Consider the following 17,749-nt stretch of genomic DNA (forward strand, 5'->3'; position numbering starts at 1 on the left):
CCAGGACACGGTTATTGGCCTCTGGGCTGTCTCTCTTACCTTCTTTCCCTCACACCAACCCAGCTTGGACTGGATTTTCCTGTTTTATGCTTTTCTAGTAACAGAGTGAACCTTGCCATCGAACTCACACTTTCAAAAATTCATTCTTTTGGGGTGGAAAAATAATGCCAGGAGTAAATGTGTGGAGAGTCAGAGATCCTACCTGCATCCTACCTGCATCCTACCTGCATCCTACCTGCATCCTACCTACATCCTACCTGCATCCTACCTACATCCTACCTGCATCCTACCAGCATCCTACCTGCATCCTACCTACATCCTACCTGCATCCTACCAGCATGGACCCAGGCACACCCATTGTACTGCAGAGAAACCTGGACCCAGGCACACCCACTGTACTGCAGAGAAACCTTTGCTAACTAGAAAACAAATTGCTCTTTCTCTAAAGTTTCCCATGAAAACTATTACTTGCAAAAGGAATTCAAATGTTTGAGGTTTTTTTTTTTTCTGCTTCCAAACATGATCTGGGGAAGGAAATAAATGTCACGAGTTTCCTGCAGAGCAAAAACCCCGTTTCAGAGGATTTGGAGGAAATGTTGGCCCTTGCCTCAGTCTCCCTGTGTGATTTTGTTCTGCACAGCCAGTTTCTCTCTCTCTCTGCCTCCCAGCCATCATTCTTGATGAGGCTTTGAGCAACCTGATCTAGTGGAAGATGTCCCTGCTGATGGCAGGGGGGTTGGAACTGGATGAGCTTTAAGGTCCCTTCCAACCCAAACCATTCTATAATTCTATGATTCTATGCTTCAGGGATGTAAATTATTTCTGGTGATTAAAAACAAGAACTTAGGAGAAAGAAATCTATATGTTGTTTACAGCAGGGCCTCATAGACTATTGTCATGTAAACTACCACAGGAATTCATAAAAACACTATTTATAATTGAGTATACATAATAAAAAGTCATATTTATAGTATTTTAATGCTGAGAGCTTCCCATGGCTGCTTTATCTACCTCTGAAAAAGCATCTATAATGGAATTGTTACAGGGGATGGAAATGACACTATCTCAGGATTACTGAGATAGGATTTCCAGACCATGTTCCCTGCAGCCAGAGAGTTTTCTTCTCCAAATCCAAGCGCTGCAGGATGCCACACACCCAGCAAAGGTCAGACCCCAGTGAGCTCCACAGTGGTTTCAACCATCTCCCCGTGTCTGGAACATCCTGGGAGAGGAGCAGCCACCCCATTGGGTCTGGCCGCTAGTTCTAGATGCTCAGGTGAAGTTCTTTGCTCCATCCCTCACGCGCTGCGGATGCTAATTGCCTTTTCAAGGTGAATTTAAGCCACTTGAGTAGAGCTGGGGCTGTGGGAAAACACAACCCTATGGGGTTGGCACCGAGCCCGTGATAACCCAATTTTGATCTCAAAAATTGGGTGGCACAATGTGGGTACCAAAGTCTGTACCACTGCAATCCAGCAAGTCCCTTTTCCATGTGGCCCCCAGGCTGCTACCATATTTTTTTGCTACAAAGTGGAATGGATTTGAGCAAATAGGATGAGGGGTGATGGTTTTAAACTGGAAAAGGGTGGATTTAGGTTGGAGATTAGGAAAAAGTTCTTCAATATGAGGGTGGTGGATCATTGGAACAAGTTGCCCAGGGAGATGGTGGAAGCCCCATCCCTGGAGATATTCAAGGTCAGGTTTGATGGTGCTCTGAGCAACCTGCTCTAGTGAAGATGTCCCTGCTCACTGCAGGGGGGTTGGACTAGATGACTTTTGAGGGTCCCTTCTAACCCAAACCATTCAATGATTCTAAATCCTGCCTCAAAAACCCAGCTTGGAGGAGTCACACCAAGCGGGGCGGCGGGCGCAGCGGGAGGCCCCGGGATTAATCCGCAGCAGGGCAAAGCCATCAGCCAGACGGATTAGTCGGGTCAGCAATTAAACGTTGGCGCTTCCGCTGCCGGCCACGCGTAGGAAAAACCCGACACTCAAGGACAAAATGTGGTTCCTCCTTAAAAGCTGTTCCAAAATGCTGCATCTATGGGCTGGGAGCGTTTCTGGGACCATAAACAAGGTGGCTGTGTCACAGTCGGCTAAATATAGTGCAGCCTGGGTTGCCTTCGCGCTGCCTGTGCCATCTGAATTACTTGGTACGCTGATTTTATTTGATTTTTTTAAAATTTCTTTTTCACAGGGAAGGCTGTGACTAAGAGAAATCCACGGTTGAAGGGAGAGCAGAAGATGGAGGCTCTAGTCCAAATGCAGAAGGTGGATAAAGTGGGTAGTTTGCGGACCTGGGAGCCTGTCCAAAATATTCCTCACCCTCCCCTTCCACCTCCTTCTCCTCCTCCTCCTCCTCTCCTTGGCCGTATCCAAAATAAGACTAGAGGGATGACAGCCACAAATACATCAGCAAGACATGAAATATTTCTTGATTTTTTAAAGTCATGGCCATCCCGAGGTGATGCTGAAGGGGATAAACACCTACCTGAAGCAGCAGTGCCGTGGGGACCAGGAAGCTCTGCTGTGTCCCCCCTCCCAGGGTTGGACTGAAGCAAATGCACTGCTGTATACATTGAGCTATATATATATTTATTTATTTCTCTTTTCTGGCCTGAAATAGGGTTTTGAAAGAGAATGCAGCTCTGTTTGTCTCAGCAGAATATAATGGGGGGGGTTTGAGGGTTGGTGTCACAGCGGATGCGCTGCAAAAGGCTAGATATCCGTATTTTCTAGCAGCATTTATATGGTTACCCATTTATATAGGTATTTTATATCATTTATATCACCCTTCCTATACAGCTGCGTTCAGATTTAAGCGACACTTCTCATTTGAAGCCTGAAAAATCACTTCATTTCTCTTCATTGAAGGTAATACACCTAAATAGCTCTGACAGCCTTAAAATACACCAATCTGGGGGGTGTGAGAAGAGATGCTCCTGTTCTACCTGGAGTCACCGAGGCAGGCAGAGCAGGAGGCAGCTGCAGGTTATTAAATGTTTGAGTAGAGAATTGCCTCGATTGGAAAAGACCTTTGAAGACGATCGAGTCCAATCGCAGGTAGACGTTGCGGGGTTTCAGCGCCTGAACTTGCCGTCAGACAACGATACGCGCAACGCTGCCAAGGGAAGCAGCTTCCAGCCTGATCTTTTCCCTCCGACCTATTATATAACATGGCTTTAAAGCAGAAATTCCTTTGCCTTATCCCCAGCTGCAGGATCCCTACGTGCCATCCCGGTGATTACTCAGCACAAATTCACCGTCAACAACATCCCGGGGGGGTTTTTTTTTTTAGGGTTTAGTTTTTTGATGGCGCACCGTCTCGCTCTTCTCCCATCGCAGCCCCCGCTCATGGCTCGCTTCTCCTTACCTTGCTTTTCAGATCCCTGCATCCTCCTCTCCCCGTTCCTGCGGCAAAGAGACGGGGAACCCGGCTGAGATCCCACACGCCGGCTTTCGACTCGTCATTCGGCGGCAATCCCGGGTCACGGGGCGACGGCCGTGGGCTGGGACGCTGCTGCCAGGGAACTGCGTGCCAGCCGGGTTATATTTGGGATTATAGAGACTCAGGGAAGGATGAGGATGGAGGCAGACATATCACATCTTCTAAAATGTGGCATGGAGTGGGATCTGGAGTCTGCAGGTCTGATCCATCAAATACAAATCTAAGCAATCTTCTTTTCTTTTTTTCCTCCCCCCCCCACTGATTTCTTGCTTTTTGGAGAAGGTTGAATCCTTTGGACAGACTCAGTGGGGATGCAGCGTGTCAAAGCTTTGCAGAGCTGGGAGGAGGCACACTAATGCTCATCCTGGTTTCATTGGGGTAGAGCTAAAATTCTTCTCAGGAGCTCAAAGAGTGTTTTGGTTTCAGTGTGGGATTTGGGATGAGAAGAATGTTGATAATATAGTGATGATTTTAGTTGTTGCAAAGAAAATCAAGGACGTTCCACCTTGCTAGTCTGCAGGTGCAGAATAAACTCAGGGGGAGAGTAGTGAATCAGCAAAACTCAAATTGGCATTTGGCTCTGCCAGTGGGATATTCCATCTCATATCACATCGTGGTCAGTATATTACTGAGGGTCAATTAATAATTGACAGAAAACCTCTCAGCTCTCTTGGGGATCACACAGGCTCTCCATCTTCCAGGGTCTGGGTTTGGGGACTGTCTCTGCTCCGGGATCGCTGGCTGGGACAGGCTGGGCATCGGTCGGTGGGTGGTGAGCAACTGCACTGGGCAGCACTCATTTATTAAATCCATTAAGACTGATATTATAATTATTATTTTATTTCAATTATTAAATTGTTTTTATCTCAACCCACGAGTTCTCTCACTTTTCCCCTTCTGATTCTCTCCCCCATCCCATCAGGGGAGGGTGAGCGAGCGGCTGCCTGGTGTTTGGCTGCCGGTCGTGTTAAACCACCACAGTCCTAGAAATATGTTCTTAATTACCCTCATATCTTTCTCACAACATAATTACAGATGCAACAGCATTACCAGCTATCAGTGTCACTTCTTCCAAGCAATCATCAATAATTCCAGTTATTTTCCTTGCGTATCCCCCATCCCCACTGTACCAGAGCATCGCAGGAGCTTTAATCTCTGGGTAATGACGGATGGGTAAATGACAGAGGAGCTCAAGGCACAGGTCCCCGGGGGCAGGTACACAAAAGGACAAGTTAAAATAACTGGGCTGTAAATAAGCAGCGTGGAGTGCAGAAAACAAATAAATAATAATATACTAAAAAACCTGACGTGACGGGATTGATATTGCACAAAATATGTACAAATCTCAGAGAAAAGGGGGAATTTTGATGATTTCAGTGTTGTTCTGAAATACAAAGGTGTATTTATCAGCCCCACAGGGACACGCTGCCTCGCAGGTGCCAGGGTGGTTTGTTGCATCCCCGGCTGTGCGTATTGTGTCCCCTGCAGCTGGGGGGAAGCCCCAAAGTTGGGGTGTAGGGTTGGGGACACTGACCCTTGTGCCACCCCAGCTGCCCTGCCAAGGCTTTGGTCTCAGCGTGATTTTTTACTCTGCTCACGTATCCCTCTGCTTTTTGACCTCCAAACGTTTGGTTTTAGGCCAAGTTCATTTTCTAGCTTAACCAGCTCTTTTCCTCCTCATATTTATCTGCCCTCGCACCCTCAGATGGAGTGGCATGAAGGAAACACATCCCTTCCCTGCCTCCGGATTGCCACAACCCCCCACCCTGGCATCACCCACATCCCTCCTGCTGGGATCTGCTCCTTCGCCCACGGATGCTGAGGTCAACCCTTGGCCATGCCTCTGCTTTCTCACCTCCCAGGCAGTGCTTTTGCTGCTTACCACCCTTTATTTTAATTTCTCCTAATAATTTCTGAGTCTCTGCTTACACCAAACAGGTGAGCAACAGCCCTGAGCTATTATTTGGGAATTAAAAAATCAAAAACCAATCAGATCTGCAAGCCAGTAGTGATGGGAGGAGGCATTTCAGCTTATGGCTTTTAATTCCCTCGCCCAAAATACACGTGACGGATTACACGGGGCACCGGCAATAGCCAGAGCTTTGCTGTGCCCGGTGCTCTCCGTTATTTTTATTGGGGGGAAAGTTAAATAGGAAAATATAAACCACTTTATGGGTAACAAGGATAGGAGGCCACATCTGGAATATTGTGTCCAGTTCTGGGCCCCACAGTTCAGGAAGGACAGGGAACTGCTGGAGAGAGTCCAGCACAGAGCCACCAAGATGATGAAGGGAGTGGAGCATCTCCCTGCTGAGGAAAGGCTGAGGGAGCTGGGGCTCTTTAGCTTGGAGAAGAGGAGACTGAGGGGTGACCTCATTAATGTCTATAAATATGTCAAGGGCGAATGTCAGGAGGATGGAGCCAGGCTCTTCTCAGTGATGCCCAATGGTAGGACAAGGGGCAATGGGTGTGAGCTGGAACACAGGAGGTTCTGCTTCAACTTGAGAAGAAACTTCTTTACAGTGAGGGTGCCGGAGCCCTGGGACAGGCTGCCCAGGGAGGGTGTGGAGTCTCCTTCTCTGGAGACATTCAAGACCCGCCTGGACACCTTCCTGTGTGATCTCATTTAGGTTCCTGCTCTGGCAGGGGGATTGGACTGGATGATCTTTCGAGGTCCCTTCCAATCCCTGACATCCTGTGATTCTGTGAGGGCAGAAGCAACCAGCTTTATCCGCACTGTCAGAACTGGCTTTTTAACCAATATTTTGGATTTTATCAAATAAAGGAGTTGGCTGTAAGGCAGGAATCCTAACAGCAGTATTGTGCCCGAGCCCAAAACATGGGAGACCCCCTTTGCTGGGGGTTTTTCTCCTGAATTCAAGTGGGGATGCTCTGATTGCTCTTCTTCCCTCCTCCTCCTCATCGTCCTCATCATCATCATCAACAGCAGCAGCTCCTACAAAGAAACCCCAGGTAAAAAAAAGACCCACACATGCACATCCCATAGTGCAGATGGGGTATAACTCACACACAGACACTGCCAGCACAGGGATAAGCAGGAGGGAAAATAATTTATTTACATCTTTCGAGCAGTAACACAGCTGCAGTGATTCACCGGGAAGAAAACTCCAGGAAGAAAACTCGGCGTGACACGCCAGCGGTGTCCCGCACGCGGGGACATCCTCCTCCCACCACATCATCTCCTGGGTAGGTACAAAATTGCTGTCGCTTTAGAAAAGGGGTGAAATTCACAGTAAAATAGCAAAGGGGAGCACGGCGGGGAGGAAAAGTGAGGGACACGTGTCGCTCTGGGATCACATCCCTGCTGGTATCTGGTTGATGAAAATACCCCGTTACCACCACAACTCTCGGAGAAAAATCTATCCCGTGGGCTCGATGCATGCACAGCTCTGGGATTTCTACAACTATTATAGGGCTCAAAGCTTTTAAAATAAGCACTCAGGCGGCTCTCCTGGGGCAAAAACATCTGCCAGCCCTGTCCTGCCGTGGGGTGAGCCTCTCCACAGGCAGAATTTTGCAGCAGGGAAGGATAAAAGCAAAGAGGCAGGCGAGGGAAAGCAGGGAGCAGCCCCTTGCCTGGCACTGGGGCTGCTTTTATAGCCTAAAAAACCCTCCCCATCATCTCCCCCCATCCTGCTCAACACTGTTAAAAAGAAAACAGCACACACATTTTGGCTATTTCTAGATTTGTGTTTAAAAATAACCCAGCCCTTCATCCGAGGGTCATGGGAAAATCTAAAATCTTTCTTAAATAGGATTTCACTGCAGGCTGGAAGATTTGCGTCCTCCCAGCCCAAGAGCTCCAGGGGGGATGGAAAGGTCCCCAGGGACAGCAGTGAAACCCAACGGTCCCTCTGCTCCCATCCGGAGTGGGATGCAGAGCCCTCCCCTGCCACCGCCGCTGCACCATCACTTGTACCCACAGGTAGGTGACAAGCAGGTGACAAGCAGGCAGAGATGCCACCAACGGAAAGAGCAAACATGAGGAGCTCCTCCAATAGCACAAGGATATGGGTGGCTGATCAGGGATAAAAATTCCCAGGAATGTGCCGAAGTTTCACACACGGAGCCCATGCATCCCTAAAAAAGTCAGTCAGCTCCTCCCCGTCCCCTGCCACAGGGCCACTCTCCAAGTGAAAATAAAACCTGTGACATTTCAGCAAGAGAAACTTGCCCAGGCTGCTCTAATTAATCAAACAGGCGTCGGGGAGTGACAGCTTTTCTGCCCCCCCATGCAGATTGCAGCACAGCAGCTTCGGGCAGAGCTCCCAAAAGGCGATGCTAAAATTCAGCGCTTGTTTTGTTTTGTTTTGTTTGTTTTTTTAAACTTTGAAAAATACACATCTTGCTTTTTTTTTTTTTTTCTTTAAATATATAGTCTATAAAATAAGGCAACTCAAGGAGACAAAAAGAATGTCCCCATTGCTTAGGTACTGCATCCCACCACCACTGAGGGTTACAGTACTTCCAGTTGAGAAAAGCCACTCCGCTCGGCCTCAAAGCTCTGAAGAGGAGCGACACGCTCCAATGATGATGTAAATCTTGGGGAAATGCCTGGGCATGGCCCTCAACAGCCCCTGGAAGGGAAATATCTCACCCCTTTTGGGGGTTCATGGAGATGGAGCCACTTCTGCCACAGATGCTGCAGCCGCAGCGGGTATCACTTAGGGAACACCCCCATCACCAGGGGATCTCAGGGATAAAGGCAGCACAGAAGATGGAATGATTTGATTTCTCCCCAAAACTGAAGCACACATTATAAAAAATCTTTGGGGGAGAAATTCTTCTAACATGACCTTATCTTGGAATATTAAAAGCTATAAACAAGGTAAGCACAAAGGAGTGCGACGCATCCCCAGCACAGATCCTGCTCCGTGTCACAGCATCTCATGAAAACGAGACCGTACGGCAGCTCTTTGTAACAGGGGTTTCCTCTCTCTCTCTACAGAAGAAGCACAAGTGTGTGTTTTACCTCCAAACTTTCCCTTCTTTTGTGTGTATTAATGCTGGAAAAGTGATCTTCACATTTCCAAGCTTTGTAGTGTACACACTGTCCGTGCTGCTCATCAGTTCCCACTGCACTAAGTCTTCATTTTTAGAGTCTTATTTCTCTGAGAAATAAATTTAATAGAAAAAAAATATATATTAAAAAAAAACCCCAATGGGTTTGTGTGAGGGTGGCAGGGACATCATGGCAAGCTGAGTGTGATACCAAACCTGGTATCATCATGACCCAGGTTTGCATCACTCACTTGGACCGCAGGCAAGAATACTTTATAGCTTCAAAAGAGAAAGAACAAAACCTTATTCTAGCAGATTTGACCTTACAAGCAAAGATCTTTTCACCCTGATACCCTGGTATCCACCAACGTCACCCAGTACATGTGGAGAAGGGACATTAGATACCACATGGTCACCAAATCTGAGCAGAGAAACCAAATCCATGATCGAATTAACTCTTGGTCCTTGGCACAAGCTGTTTAGTTCTCCTCGTCGGAGAGAACGGGCGGGATCTTGCTGGAAAGAAGAGTGTACACGTACGGCCAGATCTTGTTGGTCTCTGTCCCCGAGAAGGAGTGAAGGATGCCCCTGCTCCTGGAAGAGAGATGAGAGGAGAAGTCAGCACCAGCCCTTCCTGAGGACAGGCTGGAAGCTCACCGATGGCTTTTTGGGTGAGAAGAAGGGGATAAAGGGAACGAGCAGTGGCTGCTCCCTCCGCAGCGTTCACAGGGAGGAGCCCAGCTGCGTTCACCCATGGGAGACCCAAACCCAGATAAGCACGAATAATCCCATTACCTGGGAGGAGAGCTCACCCCCGGCCCCCTGAAGACCCCTCCCTCTCTAAAGCACTTTACAGATGTCAATCAGCAAGATTTATTCATGTCATTAAGCAAGGGGAATTCAGGGCCCCAATTCTCTCTGAGGGGAGACTTTCTGGCTCTGTGCAAGTCCCTTGGAGGAGGGTGGAGAGAGGTGGGGGTGGGTCTGTTCAACCAAGGACCAAGGGCCAGGACAAGAGGAAATGGGCTCCAGTTGTGGCCAGGGCAGTTGAGATGGGATGTGAGGAAGAATTTCTTTGCTGCAAGGGTTCTGAGGCATTGGAAGGGGTTGCCCAGGGCAGTGGTGGAGTCCCCATCCCTGGAGGGATTGAAGAGTCGTGTGGACATAGTGCTGAGGGACATGGGTTAGTCATAGGGGACTTGTCAGTGTTGGGTTCATGGTTGGACTCGATGATCTTAAGGGGCTTTTCCAGTCCAGGGAATTCTGTGGTTCTGTAAATGCCTTGGGGCCCTGGACTGATTTTTTTCATAGAATCATCGAATGGTTTGGGCTGGAAGGGACCCTCAAAGGCCATCTAGTCCAACCCCCCTGCAGTGAGCAGGGACATCTTCACTAGAGTAGGTTGCTCAGAGCCCCATCAAGCCTGGCCTTGAATATCTCCAGGGATGAGGCCTCCACCACCTCTCTGGGCAACCTGTTCCAATGATCCACCACCCTCATATTGAAGAACTTTTTCCTAATATACAACCTAAATCCACCCTTTTCCAGTTTAAAATCATTACCCCTCGTCCTATTTTTTGCAGGATGGTTGCAGAGCACACACTGCTCTGGATCTGCACAGCACAGGCCATATGAGTTTATGGTCAAAAGCAGCTCGCAGGTGTGGGCAGGAGGAGAGCCAGTCTCTACAAGGTCACTGTCCCCACCTGCCCACAGACCCTCAGCTTGCTCAGCGATGGCTTTGTGTGGGCAGGGCAGGGCAGTGTCTGAGGCATCAACAGATGGTTGCCCAGAGAAGCTGTGGCTGCTCCTCCCTGGAAGTGTTGCAGGCCAAGTTGGATGAGGCTTTGAGCAACCTGGTCTAGTGGAAGGTGTCCCTGCTGCTGGCAGGGGGGTTGGGACTGGATGAGCTTTAAGGTCCCTTCCAACCCAAACCATTCCATGATTCGATGATCTCTGAGCTTCTCCATCTCTTGTGCTGGAGTTGCGTAGCACTGATGGGCAGAACTTCTGCAAAGCAAACAGGTTTCCCACCCCACGCAGTGGAGCTGCTCTGAATTTCTTTACATCAGCCTCCTCCCTCCAAACAGGGCCAGGGCTTGGCTGTGATGAAGGGCTGGACTTTGTGTCACTCAGTGCAGTGATCTGCACCCCAAATCCTGGCAGGGACGATGCCAGGGCTCCCCGGGGTGTTGGGATGGGGACACAGGACTGGCTGGTGGAAGCAGCGCTCGTGCCTGTTCTTATGGGCACGTTGTGATATATTTTCACGGTCCCACTCACTTGTACAGCTCTATTACTGGCTTTGCAGCATCTTTGTATTTTCGGAGCCTGGCAGCAACAGCCTCGGGTTTGTCATCCTCACGCTGGACCAGCGGCTCGCCTGTCAGGTCATCAACGCCCTAGGGGAAAGCAAACACAGAAACCCAGCATTGCCTTGATTGGAAAAGACCTTCAAGATCATCGACCTTCAAGATCATCGAGTCCAACCATTAACAAGTCCATCCTCTTGATGGACGCTGACAAGTCCATCAAGAGGATGCAGCCACCAGCCCCATCACCCACGCTGCAGCTCCCCGCCACGCAACCGCTGACAAATGCCTCGTCCTGCTCTTCGTTGAACAAGCATCCTTTGGACAGCATAGAATCATAGAATGGTTTGGGGTGGAAAGGACCTTAAAGCTCATCCAGTTCCAACCCCCCTGCCAGCAGCAGGGACACCTTCCACTAGACCAGGTTGCTCAAAGCCTCATCCAACCTGGCCTTCAACACTTCCAGGGAGGGGGCATCCACAACTTCCTTGGGCAACCTGTTCCAGTGTCTGACCACCCTCACAGTGAAGAACTTCTTCCTAATATCTAATCTAAACCTCCCCTCTTTCAGCTTAAACCCATTTCCCCTTGTTTTGTCATTAACTGCCCTTAGGAAAAGTCCCTCCATCTCGCATTTAACATCAATCTCATTTTCCTAATTAACATTTAGCACAACTCCTTCAGGCCGGCTCCTGAGAGCAAAGCTCTCCAGTGCTCAGTTCCCACCACCTGGGGTTTCTTCCCCAGTGATTTTTTATGATCTCAGCTCACCCAGCAAAAGGTTTTTCTGATATTTTCACTTTGTGTATCACTACCAGCCGGTGCCACCGCGATGCTTTGGGCTCTCACCTGGACGTTGGGGGGGTTGAAGTCCATGTTGTACACCCTCCCACTGCCCGGGTGAACCCAGCGGGCGCTCAGACGATCCTTCAGCGTCTCGAAGGGTATGTTCAAGCTGATCACCAGATCCAGCTCGCAGATCCTGTCCAGCGCCTCGGCTTGCCCCAGCGTCCGAGGGAAACCTGTGCAGGCACCGCAAGAGAAAAGGGTTGTGAGAAGAGGCAGGAAAGGAGCAGTGATGGAACCAAAACCATCCATCTCGCAGCTGCAAAACCACCGCAGCTCCTCACTGTAGCCCAAGCGGTGTGAAAGACAGACAGCCACCATATGGCTGCAATAAAAAATAGCTCCTACAGCACCAGCTCCTCACATACATCCCTCAGGAGGCTGAGAGGAGACCTTCTGGCTCTGTCCAAGTCTCTGAAAGGAGGGTGGAGAGAGGTGGGGGTGGGTCTGTTCAACCAAGGCCCAAGGGCCAGGACAAGAGGAAATGGGCTCAAGTTGCCCCAGGGGAGGTTTAGATGGATCTGAGGAAAAACTTCTTCACCCCAAGGTTGTCAGGCATTGGAACAGGCTGCCCAGGGAGGTGGTGGAGTCACCTTCCCTGGTGGGATTGAACAGACGGGCAGACGAGGTGCTCAGGGACATGGGTTAGAGGTGGGATTGGCAGTGTTGGGTTTGTGGTTGGACTCAATGATCTTAAAGGTCTTTTCCAATCAAAACAGTTCCATGATTCTATACAACATGCTGGTTGCTGTGGGCTCGTGTTTTCCTGCAAAGTCATGTCTGGAACAGGGCTGGAGACAAGTGAGAGGGCACAGGCAACAACAAAAAAATGATGGAATTACAAATTAAAACCTGAAGGAAACAAAACACTGTACACAGATGAATGACACACTGCTGGTTTACATGGAGGACACCAAGGATACTGGGATAAAATAGTTTGCACAGCCATCACCCCAGTTCTCTGAAGGTACCAGGTGGTACCTTTTGTTTGGAAAAGCCAGCGAGCGGGTGGGAGCATCTGCTCTTGCTGCTGGACCACAACCAGGGGTGACTCTGAAATGGTCCCCTCTCCAGTTTCCATTGCTGACAACACCCTTTGTGCATTTTTTTAACCCTTTTTTTACATCTGTAAAACCCTCTGGGACCTCCCAGGCTTTTCCCAAGCAGAGCATTATCAGCCGAGAGCTTGTCAGGACATCAGCACAGGACATCAGCCACAGCCCAGAGAAGCTGTGGCTGCTCCTCCCTGGAAGTGTTGAAGGCCAGGTTGGATGAGGCTTTGAGCAACCTGGTCTAGTGGAAGGTGTCACTGCTGCTGGCAGGGGGGTTGGAACTGGATGAGCTTTAAGGTCCCTTCCAACCCAAACCATTCTATGATTCCATGATTATCAAACGGATCACTTGAAATAAACAGACTCCTGGTCACAGTGCTGCTGGAGCGGGGCTCTGACTGCAGCCATCGCACCCCCAGGCAGAGGAATCGCCCGCAAAATGAGGAGGAGGAAGGTAACAGCGCACGTTCCACCATCACATTCAGATTTTAGCTTTGGGGGCAGCCCATCCCTTGAACATCTTGGTACAAGCAGAGGTCAGTACACAAAGCAGGTGGCTCCCAAAATCCTCGTTACAGCTGGAATTGCTTTGCCCTTGTGGCACCCTCAGGACAAAGCTGTGATGAAACAGGAGCTGGTCCCTGGACCAGGCTGCTGTGGGTCGTACCAAGATAAATCAACATCCTGAGCTGCAAGAACCCAGATCTGAGCGTGTCAATGCAAACCCCCATCAATTTGTTGAAACAATGAAATATGGACTTGTTTACGCAGCGCTTGTAGCTGTAATATTTGTTCATCTCCGTGTTTCCAGATGAATTACGTGGCATTATGGTAAGAATAATGAGATTTTAATAGAGGGGCCAGCATTTTCAAGGCAGCCTGGATCTACACAGCTTGAGGTATCTGACATGCACCCTGTGAGCCCAGTGGGATGACACTGCCAGACCCTTGATGCCAACGCTGCTGGATCCTTGGTGCTCGCTGCGGTGAAGAGCTCAGCCGGACCCCAAGTCCCAGCACAAGTCACTTCTCCTCTGGGGCCACCCAGGGCCATGTGAGGAATAAGCCCAGCTCTAGCATCCTCCAGCCCACAGCTCTAGACCATGGACTTATTTTAGTTGTAAACTCTTTTGTATTTTCCCTATCAGGAGCCTGAGAGGTCTCCGAAAGCCCAAGTCTGTTCTAAATCAACTGTCTCAGTCTGATCTCCAGGTTCACTGACTTTGAAGAGCTTCAGATGATTGGCAAGGGTGGGTTTCTCCCCCTACAACAGCCACAGCCGCTTGTCCCCGTATGTCACACTTGCCCGTGCCCAACACCAGAGGTAAGTGTGACCCACCCAGCCCTGCCCCATCCCCTAACCAAGCCCCAAAGCAGTTTCTAGAGCTGCCATCAGCTCTTGCCATCTCTCAGGCCACCGGCAGCAATGCACCATGGCTTCACCACACAGCTTCACTGAGGTGACACTGCCAGACCTTGATGCCAACACTGCCAGATCCTCAGTCCTCACTGCGGTGAGGAGCTTCGCCAAGGGCTGCAGCAGCTCCTGGCGAACCCTCTGCTGCTCCTCTCACCACTTGGTTTGCTCTCAGCATCTTCTCCACCCACCCCTCTGGTGGCTTTCAGGCTCGGGATGAGCAGCTCCTTCGCACACATATGGAGGAGGTAAGAGGTTTTTCTTGGCTTGCCTCCAGCCCAGCTCTGCTCACTGGCTCTGCTTTATGAAACACCCATCTCCTGTCCCTGCTTCTCCCTTTCCCGGACACGTGCCAAGGGCTCAGCTGGACACGCACGTGCGGCTGCTCAGGGCAGAGGGAAGAAACACCCACAGGCAGAGCTCCTGCCTCTCCTCCAACAACCAGCAAAGGCACCTTCTGCTTTTTCTCTCTCTCGCTGCTGCCCAAACCATTAGCAGTAAAAAATGTTTGAAAGGGGGCTGGGATTTTCCCATCCAGAGGAAACTCACCATCGAGCAGCCAGTGCTGCTCTCGCCGCTTCTCCAGCTCCGTCATCACCACGCGCGTGATGACATGGTCTGGCACCAGAAGGCCTTGCTCAAGGTACTGCTTTGCCAAGATGCCAACTTCTGTTCAAGAGAAGAGAAAAAAAAAAGAAAAGAAAAGAAAAAAAAGCATGACATTTCTGCTTAAAAAATATCGTTCCCCCTCAAATTCTGCTTGTCCTCCCAGATCGCTCATCCAGGAGCCTTTCAGCAGCATCCCCCAGCTCCAGTCACCACTCCTGATAGCCAGGGGCCACACGGTCCTCTTGGTGCTGTAGAAATGGAAATGCCCGATATATCCAAGGGTGGGAACACAGCAAACACCAGCCAAGCCCTGGCAGACCTGGCAGCCAGCTGATGGTGGCAAGGGCCACCAGCACCATCCCAGCCATGCTGGACACATGCACTGTGTGCTACACACGGAGCTCCTTTGGTCTTGGAGATGGCACCAGTGACACTGTCACGGATATTAAATGTCCTGAATCACAGAATCCCAGAATTCCAATGGATTGGAAAAGCCCTTGAAGATCATGGAGTCCAATCACTAACCCAACACTGGCAAGTTCCCCACTAACCCATGTCCCTCAGCACTATGTCTACACGACTCTTCAATCCCTCCAGGGATGGGGACTCCACCACTGCCCTGGGCAACCCCTGAGAACCCTTTCAGGAAAGACACTGAACCAGCTGCAAGGGATGCAGCCAACCTCTGCACACCTCCAACATCTCATCCTGGACCACAGATCTGGCTGCCTGGCCCACTGCTGGCTTTAAAGCACCATCAGTACCAGACACAGGATGCTAATAGTGCCTGTACCTACACGCACGGCGCAGTTCTGGTGCCTCAGAAGAGGTTTCCAGCAAAGCCACGAGGACAAACGATGCGCTTAAGCGATGCTTGCAGATCTGGCAACGTTTGGTTCATAGGCACAAAGTTTCCACATACAACCATGATCAGAAAACACCGGTGTCAGCATCCCCAACCAGTCCAGAGAGGTGTAAATTCACCATGTCACACGCGAAACGCGGCACTGAACAGGCATCACCAGCGAGCTCATGCGAAACCCAAACCTCAAAGCGTTTGTTAAATTGCTGCTGGAAGCAGAAGATGGCTTCCCACCCAAAGGGCTTTGAGACTTCAGAGCCTCAGCTTAAGATACACTCAGATAAGGAAATTCTTTCCAAGATTAAATCCTTGAGAATGTAACTGCGGTGGAACTGCAGGGTAGAAAATACCTCACCAGGCTCCTGCCTGGCTCTCCCTCACATCACCCAGCTGGAGGAGAAGCCAGCGGTGGTTTCTGCACAGGTAACACCATGTCTGGACCCACCTCCACGGCAGCCTGCCATCACCCCATGTGATATAGGTTTATTCTGCTTATATTTTTATTGCAGCTGGGGTACAGCAGATGTGACTTCAAGGAGAGAGACAATAAATTCACTTGCTTCTTATGTTACAGTTTACCTGTGATTTTCTTTTAGCCACCTGGAGACACAAAGAAAGTGTTTGGAAAATGCACATATTCTTTGCCATCACATGTGACAAGCCCCAATCCTGCCACCAGAAGAGGTCCAGCCTTTTCTTCTTGGACCAGAAGCCCACTGACACCTCTTCTGCTCCCTTCCCACAGCAGCTGAAATAGCATTTGTCACCAGAAATGAACAATTCTACAATCATTTTTTACAAGATTTTTGATGAAGACAGTGGATTTACAAGATTTCTGGTGAGGACATCACCAGAGGGAGGGGATTGTTCCCCTCTACTCTGCCCTTGGGAGGCCCTATCTGCAATATTGCATCCAGGCCTGGAGCCCCCAGCACAACAAGGATGTTGGAGCTGTTGGAGCAGGTCCAGAGGAGAGCCAGGAAGATGATCCGAGGGCTGGAGCACCTCTCTGCTGTGAGGACAGGCTGAGAGAGTTGGGGCTGTTCAGTCTGGAGAAGAGAAGGCTCCGGGGAGACCTTCTAGTGGCTTCCAGTCCCTGAAGGGGCTCCAGGAAAGCTGGGGAGGGACTTTGGCCAAGGGCAGGGAGTGACAGAACAAGGGGTGATGGCTTGAAAGTGGCAGAGGGGGGGTGGAGATGACATATGAGGAAGAAATTCTTTGGTGTGAGGGTGGTGAGCCAGTGTCCCAGGTTGGCCAGAGAAGCTGTGGCTGCTCCTCCCTGGAAGTGTTCTCGGCCAGGCTGGATGAGGCTTTGAGCAACCTGGTCTAGTGGAAGGTGTCCCTGCTGCTGGCAGGGGGGTTGGAACTGGATGAGCTTTAAGGTCCCTTCCAACCCCAAACCAGTCTGGGATTCTTTGACTCTATGATTTTAGTCTGCCCAAAGTATGAGTCCTCTCTAAAAAAAGCCACAGGATCCTGCATTTGGAGGCAGGCTCTGGTTTTCCAGACGGCAGCAAGATGTCAGACTGGGCAGGCACAGGCACCTGGCCGTGGGTTGAATTCCTGAGCTGTGGGAGGAGGTTTTTTTGCAAGATATTACAAGAACTGGAGAGAGTTCATGAGATCTAAAGGGGGAGGCTGATGCATCCTGCATGGATCCCTTGGGAGCACAGGGATGGGGAAACCCCACAGGCTCCTGAATGGATCTGAGGAGGATGCCTGGCAGGAAAGCAGGGCAGGTTGGGGCTGCCAGCCCAGGCACACTCCCCGTTGGAGATCTGCCTCCAAAACCAGGCAGGCAGCAGCACTGACTCACAGGTCTGCAGGGCTGAATCATCACAGGGACAGGGACCACAGCAGGGACCACCGTGTCCCCCTCCTTCTGCTCCATAAAGGCGTGTCAGCTCAGCCCGCTGAGCAGCTCTTTGCTCGGAGCCAGGGTGGCTGCCAGGCACTGCCAGCAGAAAATACCTTTTTTTTTCTTTGATGACAAGTTTTTTGTCGGTGCCCACACGTCACCAGCACTGCTGGCAGCTCTCCTGCTTGGGAAAGCAAAGGACACGGGGATGGAATGAAGACATGATGTCTTTTGCAACCAGCACGGAGACCTGTTAGGGCATAAATATTATTGCATCCACCTACATTTTTTTCATATTTATTCACATGGTCTGCACATTGCCA

At 50.1% G+C, this 17,749-nt stretch overlaps 1 protein-coding gene across 1 annotated transcript; it reads right to left on the reverse strand.

Moving 5' to 3' along the window:
- Window positions 1–8,949: 8,949 nt before the first annotated feature.
- AK4 (adenylate kinase 4) lies at window positions 8,950–14,766 on the reverse strand (the record flags this gene model as incomplete). The annotated part of the gene is made up of 4 exons (XM_029085884.1): window positions 8,950–9,064; window positions 10,754–10,872; window positions 11,632–11,804; window positions 14,647–14,766. Coding segments are annotated over 4 exons (527 nt in total), but the record flags the coding sequence as incomplete, so codon positions are not given.
- Between the last annotated feature and the right edge of the window lie 2,983 nt (window positions 14,767–17,749).

The sequence above is a fragment of the Antrostomus carolinensis genome, unplaced genomic scaffold (assembly GCF_000700745.2).
Source record: "Antrostomus carolinensis isolate BGI_N321 unplaced genomic scaffold, ASM70074v2 scaffold27300, whole genome shotgun sequence".
NCBI classification, from domain to species: domain Eukaryota; kingdom Metazoa; phylum Chordata; class Aves; order Caprimulgiformes; family Caprimulgidae; genus Antrostomus; species Antrostomus carolinensis.